This window comes from Siphateles boraxobius, unplaced genomic scaffold (genome assembly GCF_051911475.1).
Source record: "Siphateles boraxobius isolate OS27281-9 unplaced genomic scaffold, OSU_SipBor_1 41, whole genome shotgun sequence".
Classification (NCBI taxonomy): domain Eukaryota; kingdom Metazoa; phylum Chordata; class Actinopteri; order Cypriniformes; family Leuciscidae; genus Siphateles; species Siphateles boraxobius.
In genome coordinates, this window is record NW_027509042.1 from 18,289,236 (window position 1) to 18,305,882 (window position 16,647).

The window sequence follows — 16,647 nt, forward strand, 5'->3', positions numbered from 1 at the left end:
AGCTTTGGTAGTCGAAGGTCTATTTTACTTTATAAATTGTTTTTTGTTTCTTTTTTAAAAAGTCTCCCAGCTGAGCTTATTTGTAGCATCATATATTTTCATTTATCCCCACACAAAGTGGTAGAATATATTTATTAAATATATATATATATATATCAATGAAAAAGCATGCAAAGCCATTCAAGCACCCATTATTAAGTGTTATTGTTATTACATTTATTTAATTACTGCATTCTGTATTTATTTCATTATTCCAAAACTATTTGAAAAGTCCTGTATATGCTCATCGATACAGTTAGAACAGACTTGTGCTTTGTAGCCGAATGTTACAGTAGATACTGTAGATTCTCTCATGCCTGAGGCCAAACCTCTTTTCTAGAACTTTGTACAATCTCAGGTGTGATTGACTAGATGAATTCATGCTCCAGAAATACTCCTTATTTATGATCGCATGCGGAATATACTTATTTTTGAATGCTGTAGATTTATTTCTATGCATGAACTTGACATGCCTATTTGAATCTATACCCTTCATTTCTATGACTTATTTATCAGTGTAATCACACAATTTTGCATTTAAAAAAAATTACATATATATTGATCTGAAGAATACGGCATATTAACCGTAAAAAATCTAGAAATAACAAGCAGTTTTTGCAATGCAGTTGGTAAAATCTCTACAAGATTTACTTTATAGTCACTTATATTACTATTGCAATAGCCAGATTTACTAAAGCCTTTAGAATCAGAGTCTCAAATACATTATGCATCGTTCAGAGCTGTGTTTCTGAATATGTACATGCAAACTTTTTGAATGTTTGCCAAAGGCTTTAATAACTCTGGCCCAATATTTAAAAGATAGATGCATATACAAAAGTTATCTTTTAAAATAAAATATTGAAATAGAGTTTGTATGCCTGGTTATTGCCATGAGAGCATTTATCTGTTATTTTGTTAAGGGACTCAAAAACAAATGGTTCCATGGATGAAATCTCCTGTTTCCATACTGCCAATGCCAAATATGTAAATGGCACAGATAAACAATTGTGGATTTTATTGAACAATCCAAACATCGAGTCACAAGTATGTTTGAACAGATATTTAACTGAGGATTCCCACATTTGCCATGACTGTGTGTTTTTCTAAACAATATATGGATCAGAAAACCCATAAAAAAAAAACTTATAACAAACAAGTGGGCAAGTTTGTATAGTAACCTAAGAATTGGCACACATTTTTTGCAAAAAAAAAAAAAAGAAAGCAAGAAAAAAGTTCAACAATAAAAACGTACCACTTTACCTTCAGTTCCATGAAAAACAGAACCTGCTAAAAATCAATAATATATTGCAAGATGTCAACTGACTAATCTTTTAAAATTTTAGTGCACATTCTGGAAAAAAATAAAAATAAATCAAGGCATGTTTGAGAAAGGTGGTGTAAAACATCCACTTTCACACCCAATATAAAGACAAAAAGGAGAACAGGAAGAAAAGAGAGAGAAAGAGAAGTAGGAGGAACTGGGTATGAATATTCATTCAAAGTAAGAAAGAGAAGGAGAGAAAGAGTGAGAGAACCTCAGATGGATACACCAAAGAAAGACATGCACAACACGAGGTAAACGGACAAAGACACATGTTTTTGTTTTACAACATAACAGGTAGTGCACAATAGAAAGAAACATGACGGTACAATCTACAACTGACTGTGCAACATCCAGTTGAAATAAATCGAGATGATCAGGCCCCACCTCAGCCTGAGCGAGATCAAAACAATGAATATTAAACTTTAATTCAGTGCTCACCTTCAGACCGAAGCTTACGCCGTAACTTAAAGGTGCTTTAAGTGATGTCGGGTGACGTCACTTGTTGACGTTTAAAGTATTGTCAAACAGAGCCTATCTAGACCCTCCCTCCTCCTCATCTGCGCACTAACCTCCCAAACCAACCCCCAAATCCTTCTTGTCTGTTATTGGCTGGAACAGTTTGTTATGTTTCGTGGTGCGGGTTAGCCCAGTTTGTTTTTGTTGCCGGTTTTTTACATTGTGTTCAGGGGACAGGCAGCTAGCGGATAGTGAGGAGATGTTTGCTGTATGTGACAAAAAATGTTTTGGCCTAAAAAACGCGTGACATCAATTAGATCACCTTTAAAGAACACTTGCTGAGAACACATTCTGGTTTTGTTTAGGAGTGACATACTTCTTCAGCAAATAAATGAAATGTCCAAGGTTTGAAATCGGTTAAAGGTGATGGTGGAGGAGCCAGGTTTGTCAGATATCTCATAATGCTGGAGAGCTTAAGATTTGGTAACACCAATTGGTATTTTGGTAGCACCAATACATACATGTATCTGAGATAATTCTATGAATAACACTGCATATAATTCTGTTCTATACAGTATGACATCACATATTGCTTAAGTACGGGATAAAAATAGTTTTACATTCTTAGAGACAGGAAATAAACTAAACAGAACGACTTCAAATGCATTCCAGTCTTTAAACTGCTAAGATATGAACGTTTCATGAATATGTGATATTTTCTGGTCAGGTATCAGACTGACTGAAAGCTATCATGGACCTAAAGTTGAATGTAATATACATATATATATATATATATATACACACATATAAAAGTTTACTTCTGCCTGAAGGTTCGGAAACTGAACAAACTTTTGCTGTTGGGGAAAATAAACCTGAAATATAGATTCCATTAAAAAAATCAGTCAATGATGCAATGATCAATCCAAATGCTTGAATATATATCTAACATATATCTATCAGCAAACTAAGACCCTATCAAACAAGGAACATAGTCCAGTATTTCAATAAACTTGCCTTTAAAAACTTTTTTTCCCCTATGGGCAGGAGTCAAAAACATTCATTTTTTGTGAAATAACATTATGTTACAGATCGATTGCAGTTTCATCAAAATCCACTAAACATGATCTCTATTTAAAATCTACTCTGACAGGCTTTTTATTGTCATTTAACAACTAGGTAACGCAAATAAAATGAAATTGAACTGCAGTGAGTACATTCTGAGATTCTGAAATGGCAGTAATAACATTTGTAAATGCAGGCACGTGTTGTTTTCAAAAGAAGTACGTCTTGAAAATACTGGCACAGGAGCTTAAAGTATTTAACGTGAAATATAACAAATAATTTGAGAATATATTAGGAAAATAATCTGCATACTTAAAATTGCACACATCCAACTGTACCTTTAAAGCAGACACAAGACGGACAAATAAACAAAACTCAGACAGACAAAACATTTGTTTCCCTGCTCGACTGTTGTTGTGGTATTAGTGTCTGTGTGGGTCTTGGCAGGGTCTGAGAGGTTCTCTCTCCATCTCACAGATGTAAATGTTTCCCTAGTTTCCAGCAGTGTCAGTGGTGCCCCACACACCTCTCTGGCCAAATGGCTGTGCATAAGGTTGTGAAGGTCCAGATCTAGCAGCTTGACAGGCGCCGGTAAAAGTAAATGTAGCCGAAGTCTTTAGGGGGTCTCTCTGACAAACATACTTTGTGGTCATTGTAAATCAGCCATCTAGAAAAGTGAAAAAAAAAAAGAAAAAGAAAAAGAAAAAAACAGTTTCAGTTTATATGTATACACACAGACACACACACACACACACACTTTTTCAACTTTATTAATGTTACTAAAAATATATTTGTTCATTGTTTGCTCATGTTAGTTCACAGTGCTTTACTAATACATCATTAAAATCAAAAGTTGTATTTGTTAACATTAATATTTTTTTTATGTAATAAAATACATTAACTAATGTATTAATGTTAAAAACATAAAATTGTACAATAAGTTTTCATTTGTTAACATTAAATTAGTTAGCATGAACTAACAAAGAACAATTATACACCATTTTCTTAAGTAAGGGATAATGTACATCCAGCCGGTGGTTTTAATTCAAGTGTTTATCTTTTTTTAATATTTTTTATTATTTTAAGATTTATAAATGTAAACCATTTTTTTCAAACAATTCAATTTGATAATTTTATTTTACATTTATTTTAATTTTATATTCAAACCTAGCCAGTCCAGATATGTCATGTGTTCTAGCTCTAACTAATGAAGCCCTTGTTTAGTTGCATCAGGTGTGCTTGAGACAACACCTGTTTCACAGATTTGTGCTGTTGTGAGGGATCCTATTCAGGGGGTTGAATAATTTTGAGTCATTAAAAGTTGCATTTTCAGTTGAATTTGGGGAAACCGCATTTGTTGTGTTGAGCTATTTCAATTACTTTTGTTTGATTTGTTCATTGCAAACAGCTGAAAGTCTGTACATTTTGCAAATAAACCTGATTTTCAATGGGGCTTGAATAATTTCAATTACAACTCTACATCATTGTTTGTTGTTGACAGGCACAAAACAATTGATCTTTCAATGTTCTCTGCGATCAGTTTGATTGTAACATCCACAAAATGAAAAGGTGTAAATAAATAACACATTATGATCAGCATACCTGCCCTCTTTTTTGATATGACACACATAATGACCAGACATTGTGGATGTTCCCATGTGACTGATGAAGGCAAACAGTTCGTAACCTTTGAGAAAAAAAAACAAAAAAACAGCAACATCAGCAATGAAATATCTAACCAACAATATGTGTAATCTACAGTAAGTATGTGTGTAATCTTAGTATGTGTTGACACTCTGTTTGTTGAATTCAATATTAATTGAGCACTTACGGCCGGGTCCGTCTCTGACGCGGGGGCTGGACAGGTCCTGATCTGGAGACAGTGAGGATTCGCTGTGAGCATTGGCGTTTGAAAAGCTGTTATCGTTCGGCTCTGTGTCTGCTGTGTCTGACATAGCCTCACTCTCCTCCTCACAGTCTGGGTGTGTGAATATCCAGTCAAGAGCTCGCTCCAAGTTGTTGTTCTATAGTCAGACAAGTAGAAGACGACAGACAAGATTTTACTTCATGATACCGTAATTAATTTTTACCACTGCCTTCAGGCTAAAAGACAAATACTTTCATCACTTGAGTAAAGGTGCTTTTAAAACACATACCAATTTTTGTAGGTTACTAACTGGACAAAAAACATGGCAAGCTTTAATTTCACAATAAAACACTGAACATCGAAATTATATCCTTAGGCAAAGAGCCATTTTTAAATTGCTCAGACCAGACGAAAGTCCTTGATTTAACTGAGGTCATTCTAGTGTGGTCAAAAGACTCATTTAGGCATAGGCACTAATCTGAAATAGTGGCGTGATTCACTGCAAATGCCAGCACTGAAAGCAAATGTGGCCTGACACTCTCATCTTTTCCAGGACAAATGTGAACGACGTAGGTTGAAGACGTCCACTAGTTACCGAGCTATTATTGGCTGCTTGAGAAGCTATTTTTAAACACGCATACATGCACAGACATGAAAAACACCACTACATTGTCTAAAACATAAAATAAAAAAGAGAATTATTCAAGAAGCAGCAGGTCCTGCTGTGAAGGAATAATGTTTAAACATTATATACAATGAACATTAACAACCCTGAAAAAAAATTTCTGAAAAATAAAACTATCCATTTCTTTTAAATAAAAAAAAACTTACTGACCCTAAATTTCTGAATTATCCTGTATGTATACACACATTTAGTTAACAAGCTAATTTTTACTAAATAACAGCATGAGCTCTGAAGAAAGTCAAACCAATACAAATCAAATAGGGAAATAAAATAATAATAATAATAATGTATGAACTTTTAAACATACAGTACATGAGAAGGTTGTGAAGGTTAGCCAAGTAGTTCAACAGAAGAGATAGCTTCTCCAATCTCACATGCTTAGTCGAAGAGCAATGAGTGACAAAACGTATTCTGACATGCCAAAACATGTTAAGTGCGTCTGTGTAACATGACAGAGTACGATAATTATATTCCTGCCAAAGAATCACATCTGAAAATGTGCAGCTAGTAACAGTTCAAATCAGTAACATCCTTCATACAGTGGCCCCAAAAAGTGCATGGACACTTTTGGAAACTTAAATGTATGAACTTTTATCAAAACTAACTTGAGCCATTTCAGAAATTACTTTTAACCAGCTGGTCTCACAATATTTTTTACAAGATGAATGTGTAAAGTTCACACAGATGTTCTAGCAGAGTAACCACAGGTGTACTTTATCATAAGGCAATGACATTCATATATTTAAGTATGGCTTAGGTGTCCAAATTATTTTCGGGGCCAATGCCCATGAAGCAAATGAGACAGGAAACTCACAGTGGCATTGAGAGCCTTGATTGTGTGATGTCTGGGGAAGCCCATGGAGGTGAGGATAGAGATGCTCTCTTCTGGAGGCTGGTTGTCCAGCGCACTGGTAGTAGGGAGGCTGGGGCTGAGCAGATCTGGTTCCATGTAAGCGGGAATTGCCAGAGGCTCGGCAAAATCTAAAGTAAGTAAGGTAAGTTTCACAAGAGATATAAGAGTCTTGGTAACACTTTGTATTACAGTGTCCTTGTTACACATGTTATATGTACTTACTATAGTAATAACAGTAAATTATTTGCAACCAACCCTAAACCAAACCCTAACCCTATAGTAAGTGCATGTTACTCAGTACTTAAATATGTAATTACACTTTAACAAGGACACCTTACAATTAAGTGTAAACCAAGTGTTTATCACATACTACATTTAAAATATAAGAACACAGACAACACAGATACTAGATGTAACACTAAGTACATTATGTAGTTCTATACATCCAAAGTATCTCAAGAAGAACTTCAGATTCAGTCTAGAGGGCAGATTTATTCACCAAATGTGCAGAGGATGAAAATATCAGTCGCTGCCCTGTTGAAATTACACAGATAAACCGGAAATTCAATGAACACGAGCCATGTAATCCATTCCCTGTAGTCTGCAACTAATCCTTTAATGTTCAAGATCAAATGCTGTGCTCAGACACACACAAACAAACTGTATGACAGCACCATGTTTGAGCACTAGCAACTACAAACTGACCTGCCTCAGTCCTACACGAACAAACATTCTAATTAAGTGTAAAAGGTAGTACTGTGTGACATGCCTAACAAGGACTTTAGCCATGATATTTAATCACAACTTATCACAACCTCCAGTTCCTTAATGCTTCTAAAAAAACTGCTGTCTACTGAACAGTATTTTTTTTTAAATGTAGTAAGGATTAATAAGGATAGAATTTTAACATACATATAATTTCTTATCACATATTAATTAAATATGAATTATACAATTTTAGTTCAAACTAAGTTATTGTACTATGCAGATATCTAAAAAAAGGGGAAATGCAAGTTTTCTATTTTATAATCACATTTTTGCCTTGACTAATTATTTATATTTGCAAAAAGTAATAATAAAAGATGTTTCTTGAGAAAAAGGTTTCATATTAGAATGATTTGTGAAGCATCATGTGACACTGAAGTCTGAAGTAATGACTGCTAAAAATTCAGCTTGGCCATAACAGAAATAAATTACATTTTAATATATATTAAAATAAAACACAGTTCTTTTAAATTGGAATAATTCTTCACAATATTACAGCTTTACTGTATACTGTATATGCTATATATGAACAGTAAAACTGTGAAACTTAGAATGAAACTTATTCATTTTAAAATCACTCAATAATCTTTAATTTTTTTAATGTTTTTGACTATAAACAGTCGCACACTATACATATTATACACACTTTTTGAATTAGTCAAGGCAAACAAGTGATAAAATGTATGAATAGGTATGTTTGTATAATAATTAAAGACTGTATAAATTGTCTGTATAATAATTATAGAAAGACTAAAATTATCAACTTTATAAAAATTATAAATATAGTTCCAAATAGTTCGACTTTTTAATATAAAAAATTTAAAGTTAGGATTTCTGTTTTCTTTTGACTAGCCTTATATCACCTCCACAGTACTGAACAATTTATCTAAGACTAAAAAAATATGTATATGAAGCTGTGTATAACACAGACTATATTAATAACCCCTGTCAGTGGTGACTATATAGAAACAGGCCCAGCTGTAGCGGTGGAGCAGAAGTACGCCACACAAGTCCAGGTGCTGTGAAGCTAATGGGGTTTGGACCACTAGAGACTCCACTGGTGTGTATGTCTGAGTCTGTTTGTGATCTCAGGTGGCTGCTTAACTGGGGCAGAAAAGTAAGGAGAACAGAATTCCCAGTTTGCAGGTGACGCTAAAGTGTGAGTACTCTGTTTACTAGTCAGAAGCGCCATGATAAACAAGGGTTCCTAGCAAGAGACTTGAAATACAACCTTGTGTAAATCTACTTAAAATAAAGCAACTTAGATCTAAATTGTATTTGGATTCATTCATTTGGCATGAACATTTCCCCATCAATAAAAGTATGCAACTCTTTACGTCACATGTATTTATCTTAGAGCCCAGCTAAGTGGCATGCTCTAAACATGAAATATTCCCCTGTGGCTGGAACCCAGATAATGAGCTTCAGAAAGCACACCAGACTTCTGCAGCTTATTTATCTTTAATGCAGCATAGACGGCAATGCAGTTTTTTCCTTTAGGGAAACTATATATATTATCACAGGTCTGAAAAAATGCAAATAAAATGCAATGAACTACATATTCATTTCAAACAACCCCAAATCCAGAAAAGTTGGGACATTTTGTAAACCGTGATAAAATCGATAATCTGTGATTTGTAAATTCTCTTTAAGTATTAAAGTATTAAAAAGGCCAATGTTTTCACTGGCCAAATTAATAGTATTTTGTAAATATAAACAAATTTTGATTTTGGTGGCTGCTATACACTCCAAAAAAGTTGTGACAAAAGCAAAATAAAAGTGAAATCTGTTTTGAAAAAGTCCACAATTAGCAGGTGAACTGGTAATAGGTGAGATTATCGTGTTTGAGTATAAAAGGGGCATCCAACAAAGACTCTGTCTTTGCAAGCAAAGATGGGTCATTCATGACTCACCACTTTGTGCCAAACTTCATGAGAGAATTGTCAAAAGAAATTCAAAAATCATATTTCTCAATGCAAGACTGCAAATAAATGTGGTCTTTAACCAACTACTATACATAACACTGTGAAAAGATTCAGGGTATCCAGAGAAATCTCAGTCCGTGTAGGGCAAGGCAGGAGACCTCTGTTGAATGTGCGTGACCTTCGAGCCCTCAGATGGCATTGCATGAGAAACCATCATGCTGCTGTGTTAAATATAGCCACATGGGCTACTTTGGGGAGTACTTTAGAAAACCGTTGTCACTTAAAGTCTGCCACTGCATCAAGAAATGCAACTTGAATCTCTGTTACGCAAGGAGAAAGCTATACATCTGTTCAATACAGAGATGGCGCTGAGTTCTCTGGGCCCGAGCTCATCTCAGATGATCCAAAACACTCTGAAAATGTGTGCTGTGGTCAGATGAGTCCATGTTTCAGCTTGTTTTGGGGAAAACGGGACATTGAGTTTTGAGTCCCAAAGATGAAAAGGACCATCCAGACTTTCATCAGCAACAGGTGCAAAACAGGGATGCATCAGTACAAACAGCGTGAGTGACTTGCATGTGTGTGAATGTACCATTGATGTTGAGGCGTATATTGGGATTGTATAGAAAGATATACTGCCATCAAGATGACATCTTTCCTGGGAAGCAAGACAACGCCGGGCCTCATCCTGCACGTGCTAAAACAGTGTGGTTTCTAGACACTACACCATAGAGTGGATGTGTTTGACTGACTGCCTGCAGTCAAGATCTCCAGATCGGTCTCTTGTTGAAAATGTATGGACCATCATGAAAAGGAGAAGCAGACAACGATGACCACAGACTGTTGAGCAGCTGACTTGTATCAGGCAAGTTTGGGCAAAAATTCCACTTGCAAAACTTCAAAAATTAGTATTCTCAATTCCCAAAAGTGTAATTAAAAGTAAACATGCCTCTGTCCCAACTTTTTTGGAGTGTGTTGCAGCCACCATCAAAACAAAAATTTGTTTAGATTTACAAAACACACTTAAGTTGGTCTGTGAAAACTTTTAAAATATTTTCTTTATAATTTTGTCCATTAAATAAAGGTTAAAGAGAATTAACAAAAGGTTAAAGAGAATTTACAAAATCACAGATTCTTGATTTTATTGTATTTTCCCAATTTTTCAGGATTTGGGGTTAGACATACCATATTGTTCCGATTCCTCCGAATATAAGACAATGTTTTTTTTCTTTGAAATACATCTGAAAAATGGGGTGATCCATATGCAAATAACAGTAAGTTCATTTGAGTTAAATATCCAAAATGTTCCTTTCGGTGCAGCATGTAATTAGGTGATTTGGTCTTCTGCTCAATTAGACTTTTTCTCACACTTCAGTTCCAACAAAATGTCTACAAGCTTTTAGTAAATTAAGCTAAAATGGCAGACACATGAGTGTTTTTCCCTTGATTACTAGACTATGTGACCAGACCCATAGAACGAATAAGATCTCATACTTTTAATACTGTCTCAGCAGCAGTGTTGTGCAAGTTACTTCCAAACTGTAATACATTATATATTACTTGTTACTGTTATTTAGAAGTAATTCATTACCAGTGTTGGGAGTAACGCGTTACAAAAGTAATGCATTACAGTAACATATTACTTTTTGCTGTAACGCAGTAGTGTAAGGCATTACTTATCAATTTTCAGTAATATTTTACTCGGTACATGTTCAGTAAGGCTTGCGTTACAACAGACTTTTAGTTTTAATTGTTAAACAAACAACAACAAAAAACAGCAAGACCGCGAGACATTAACGAATGAAAAATGCAAGTAGGCTAAATTACCTGTTCGTGGTCAGTCAATAGCCGCGTGTAGTGTCCAAGTCTGTAAATAAAGACTAAATGGCAGCGTCTGATATATTTGTATGGCGATTTATATTTTACAGGAGTGCCGTGAGGCATGATTTCGGCCTCTGTGCTCGCGCTGGCCAGAGGAAAAGCGGCTAATGGTGAAGATGGCATGAAGAAGACTATACATTCGCGAGATGGACGTATGCGCATTAGGCTATTCGTTCTGTGTTTTCTTTCTAAACAGTTAGGCTATGTTTATGTGGTATTTTTTCATGTTTTCATCACACAATCATGTTTTTGATGCGGTGGTGACGCGTTCATGTAAGGGCGGCGGCGCTGCCGATAAAGCACCGAAAACATGTCACAAAGAATCGGCAAAAGCCATGATTATGAATATGTCAAATATAGCAAGGAGACATTTTAATTGTTTATTAATAAAGTCAAGATGAAGTTGACGATGCTGCCTCGCGATCTTCGCAGTAGTGAATGCGCCAGAGAGAAATGCACATTTCATTTCATAAGCAGAGAGCAGTCTGTTTTCTTTCGTTTTGAATTGTTCTGTTTACAAGTAGACATTTCAATATAGATATATTTTTCAAGTCCGTGAATAGGCTACCTTATATGCTGAGTTTCGGTTCATTTATGAGACGCGCTCCAGTTCACGCGCTTAAATCCAGGCAATTGGTTGACGAAACATTGATTAAAATTAAGATACAATTAATACAAAACGAAATTCACTTTAAAGAAAGGCTTTGTGTGTGTAAGGTATCTGTGAAAGTTTTAAAGTAGTCTTTTAGTGCCGCTTCAGAGCGGTCGCGTCCATAACGGAGAACTGTCACGTCTGTAACATTGTTTTTTCCTCTTAAATGCGAACACGAAAAATAAAATAAAATGAATATTTTATGTTCTGTGGAGAGCCAACCCTTCTTCATCCGATTTGCGCAGTGTAATTCACAGAATTACAAAAAAATAAAATAAATAAAAATCGTTGCCTCCTAAAAGTTAAAGATTTTTTTCGTCTCGCATGACTGTCTATTTCCCTAATATTAAATATAAAACGCATGTGTAGACTGATATTTTTCTAATGTCTGGACTCCTTTCATGGAGGAGCCTATGGATAAACAGACGTTTCAATATTTTGGTATTAATGCATTTTCTGAGAATTTATATTTCAAGTTTTGACTGCAAATGTCATGTCCATAACGCTGGAATTCCCAAATTTTAAATAATTTATCCTCAACTAGTTTTGTGGTGTAGGTCTACGTATTTTACAATGTTAAGTTAACTTCAGATAATGCTAATAGTAATTTAAAGATGTGGTAGCATTGGATCTGGACGGTATGGATAACGCTGGGAGTTGGAAGGGGTGTGTCGCGATTCTGCAGGTTCGTGTATCTGAGTGTCGCGATTTGGGTTTCATATCGCATATCCTTACAGCCCTAGTCATTTTAGAATGTTACGTTTTACTCCTGTATAGTTATTTTGGTGAAAGTAACTCAAAAGTAATACAGGAGTAATGTAACGCATTACAATTCTGAGACAGTAATATTGTAAGGTAATGAATTACTTTTAAATAACAGTAACAAGTAATATATAATGTATTACAGTTTGGGAGTAACTTGCACAACACTGTTCATTACCTTACAATATTACTGTCTCAGAATTGTAATGCGTTACATTACTCCTGTATTACTTTTGAGTTACTTTCACCAAAATAACTATACAGGAGTAGAACTTAACATTCGAAAATGACTAGGGCTGTAACGATATGCGATATGAAACCGAAATCGCGACACTCAGATCCACGAACCTGCAGAATGGCGACACACCCCTTCCAACTCCCAGCGTTATCCATACCGTCCAGATACCACATCTTTAAATTACTATTAGGATTATTTGAAGTTAACTTAAAATTATAAAATATGTAGACCTACACCACAAAACTAGTTGAGGATAAATTATTTAAAATTTGGGAATTCCAGCGTTATGGACATGACATTTGCAGACTTGCAGTCAAAACTTATACTATAATTATATAAATTCTCAGAAAATGCATTAATACCAAAATATTGAAACGTCTGTTTATCCATAGGCTCCTCCCAGAAAGGAGTCTAGACATTAGAAAAATATCAGTCTACACATGCGTTTTATATTTAATATTAGGGAAATCGACAGTCATGTGTGACAAAAAAAATCTTTAACTTTTAGGAGGCAACGATTTTTTTTTTGTTGTAATTCTGTGAATTACACTGCGCAAATCTAATGAAGAAGGGTTGGCTCTCCACAGAACATAAAATATTCATTTCATTTTATTTTTCGTGTTCGCATTTATGAGGAAAAAACAATGTTACAGACGTGACAGTTCTCGGTTACGGACGCGACCGCTCTGAAGCGGCACTAAAAGACTGCTTTAAAACTTTCACAGACACCTTACACAGAAGACACGAAGCCTTTCTTTAAAGTGAATTTCGTTTTGTATTAATTGTACGGGCCTGAAAAATATATCTATATTGAAATGTCTACTTGTAAACAGAACAATTCAAAACGAAAGAAAACAGACTGCTCTCTGCTTATGAAATGAAATGTGCATTTCTCTGTGGTGCATTCACTACTGCGAAGATCGCGAGTCAGCATCGTCAACTTCATCCTGACTTTATTAATAAACAATCAACATGTCTCCTTGCTATATTTGACATATTCAAAATCATTGCTTTTGCCGGTTCTTTGTGACAGCTTTTAGGTGCTTTATTTGGCAGCAGCGCCGCCGCCCTTACATGAACGCGTCACCACGGCATCAAAAACATGATTGCGTGATGAAAACATGAAAAATACCACATAAACATAGACTAACTGTTTAGAAAGAAAACACAGAACGAATAGCCTAATGCGCATACGTCCATCTCGCGAATGTAGTCTTCTTAATGCCACCTTCACCATTAGCCGCTTTTCCTCTGGCCAGCGCGAGCACAGAGGCCGAAATCATACCTCACGGCACTCCTGTAAAAAATAAATCGCTATACAAATATATCAGACGCTGCCATTTAGTCTTTAATTACAGACTTGGACACCACACGCGGCTATTGACTGATCACGAACAGGTAATTTAGCCTACTTGCATCTTTCATTCGTTAATGTCTGGCGGTATTGCTGTTTTTTGTTTTGTTTGTTTGTTTTACAATTAAAACTAAAAGTCTGTTGTAACGCAAGCCTTACCGAAAATGTACCGAGTAAAATATTACTGAAAATTGATTAGTAATGCCTTACACTACTGCGTTACAGCAAAACGTAATATGTTACTGTAATGCATTACTTTTGTAACGCGTTACTCCCAACACTGCTCAGCAGTAAGTTTTAGGCCATAACAAATGTACAAAATGTATTATTTGTATATGGAACATTTTGTTGTTTTACATATTTATGTAATATTTAAAATATATATATATTATTATTATTATTATTATTATTATTTTAAGTAATGCTTTAATATGGAATTAGCAGAGGACACAAAGGATATGCCTTTGTTCAAAATGTGTCAGTTCAGATAAGATACGATGTCCTACCTGGCTCTTCCATGTGTGCTATTATCCAGTTAAAGGCCATCTCTGCCCCCATATTCCCAGTGTAGTACACTGCTTTCCGACAGGCTTCCAGAGGGAAACCCATCTCTGCCAGTTGCATCACGGATGATTCGTCTATTTCTGGAGCTGAGGAACAGGTAAAGAAAATAGTTGCTTCAAATCAACACTCCACAGCTAACAATAGATATACAGATACTTGAGGTCAATTAAAGCAGTTTATTCAAACTTTTAATATTGTTCATCGAATAAGTAATTTCGTAGTGCATGTGTACAATTATAAACGTATGGAATATATTTTTGCGCTTTTACAATCGAAATGGTACTTACATTCCAAAGAGTTGTTCGTTGAAATGTCTGAATGCGAAAACAAGACTTAGTTAGTACAGAGCAAAAAGGAATAATATGCAATTGCGCAATTTAAAGCAGGCTGCTTTGTATAAACTGCAAAAAATGTATATACAGTACGTACACACACACACACACACACACACACACACACACACACACACACACACACACACACACACACACACACACACACACACACAAAGAAGTCTCTTATACTTACCAAGGCTGCATTTATTTAATCAAAGTACAGTAAAAAAAAAAGACGAATATTTGCAAAATATTTCAAATAAAGAAAACAACTTTTTTAAAATTTTGATATCTTTTAAAATGTAATTCATTCCTGTGATGATGGGAAAGCTGAATTTTCAGCATCATTACTCCTGTCTTCAGTGTCACATGATCCTTCAGAAATCATTCTAATATGCTGATTTGATGCTCAAGAAATATATTATCAGGGCTGAAAACAGTTGTGCTGCTTATTTTTTTGATACATTTTTTCAGGATTCTTTGATTTACATTGTTACAAAAGGTTGTATTTCAAATAATTTTTTTCTGTTAAAGTCTTTACTGTCACTTTTTATCCATTTAAAGCATCCTTGCTGAATAAATTAATTTCGTTCTGAATAATATATATATATATATATATATATATATATATATATATATATATATATATATATATATATAATATCTCTTACTGACCCCAACATTTTGAATGGAAGTAAAGGTTCTCACCTCTGGTGTCTTCAGGAATGACAATGGGAGGTGTAAGGTCAGGCAGTTCCTCTTCTCCTGCCTGTAGCCCTGTAGCCCGGAGGCGATTCAAGTCCAGGAAATCAGGTACATCTACAGAAATATCTGTAACACATAAAAAATTAGATATCATACACACACACATATACATATATATATATATGTATGACACAAATATATGTACTGTATGTTGATACACTCAGAACAGACTCTGGGCATTATTCCTTTCCAAAAACCTTGCCAACATTTTGCTCCACCACAGAACCTCAAACTTTCTCTGATCCCAAAATTTCTCATGTAGAAAATCAGTGTTACAGTACCCTCTACTGGACAAGGCAAAAGCCTCAGCCAAGCAAACATAACACTTTGCAAACTGATAGTCTTTTGATGCAAGCAATCACGATGCATTGCTCAACATGCACGACATGTGATGGTCTGGATTGCACAAGAGAGCATGTGATAGGCAGACAGATGACAAACAAAAACATGACATTAATAAATCGGCTTTGATACGAGCTGGATGGATTAAAAAAAGAAATGATCCAACATTTTGTACATGCTTTGGCCAGCAATGTGTTACTTTACAACAATGTGAAATCAAAACACAAAATCAAATCAAGACCAGTTAAATTTACACACCTAACTTTTTGGGCACCCAATCAACACCAAATGTGAACTTCTTTATCTGCACAACCATGTACTCAGGGAAAGATGCGAAACGAGAAGTCCTGAGGAAAGAGAAAGATAGTCTTACAGAGCATAACTTTCACTAAGGTTAAATAACATTGCTACACTGCATATTCCATAAAATATATATACAGTACACACACACACCTAAGAAAATAATCAAATAATTAAATAACGCATACAGTATAATTATTGTAATATATTATTGTCAATATAAACCCCATGATATTCTTCTAAATTGTGCAGAATGTTTTGCAAGTCATTCAATGGTTTCAAAACCAGAAGCCTGCTTACTTCACTCCAGCCGACTTGGCTTGCAGCGCAGAGCTCCAGAAGTCTGGAACATTCTCAGGCTCAGTGAAGGCTTGCAGACAGGCAGTGAAGGGGATTCGGGCTCTCACCGGCTCTGGAGGGGGCCGCATGTTCTCCTCAGCTTCCATCCGCTTACTCTCATATGTTATTAGCTCTTCTG

General features: G+C 35.2%; 1 protein-coding gene across 2 annotated transcripts in view; it reads right to left on the minus strand.

Annotated features, from left to right (window-relative positions):
* Window positions 1-1,039: 1,039 nt before the first annotated feature.
* The window catches only part of usp13 (ubiquitin specific peptidase 13), a 32,727-nt gene continuing 17,119 nt past the window's right edge, over window positions 1,040-16,647 (minus strand). For both annotated transcript variants that reach the window (XM_077198780.1, XM_077198781.1), the window contains exons 13-21: window positions 16,470-16,644; window positions 16,128-16,216; window positions 15,471-15,593; window positions 14,715-14,741; window positions 14,370-14,513; window positions 6,248-6,414; window positions 4,713-4,905; window positions 4,484-4,568; window positions 1,040-3,548 (exon numbers count right to left, since the gene is read on the minus strand). In XM_077198780.1, the coding sequence (XP_077054895.1) occupies window positions 3,452-3,548; window positions 4,484-4,568; window positions 4,713-4,905; window positions 6,248-6,414; window positions 14,370-14,513; window positions 14,715-14,741; window positions 15,471-15,593; window positions 16,128-16,216; window positions 16,470-16,644 (1,100 nt within the window). In that variant the 3' untranslated portion in view covers window positions 1,040-3,451. The remainder of the gene's footprint in view (window positions 3,549-4,483; window positions 4,569-4,712; window positions 4,906-6,247; window positions 6,415-14,369; window positions 14,514-14,714; window positions 14,742-15,470; window positions 15,594-16,127; window positions 16,217-16,469; window positions 16,645-16,647) is intronic.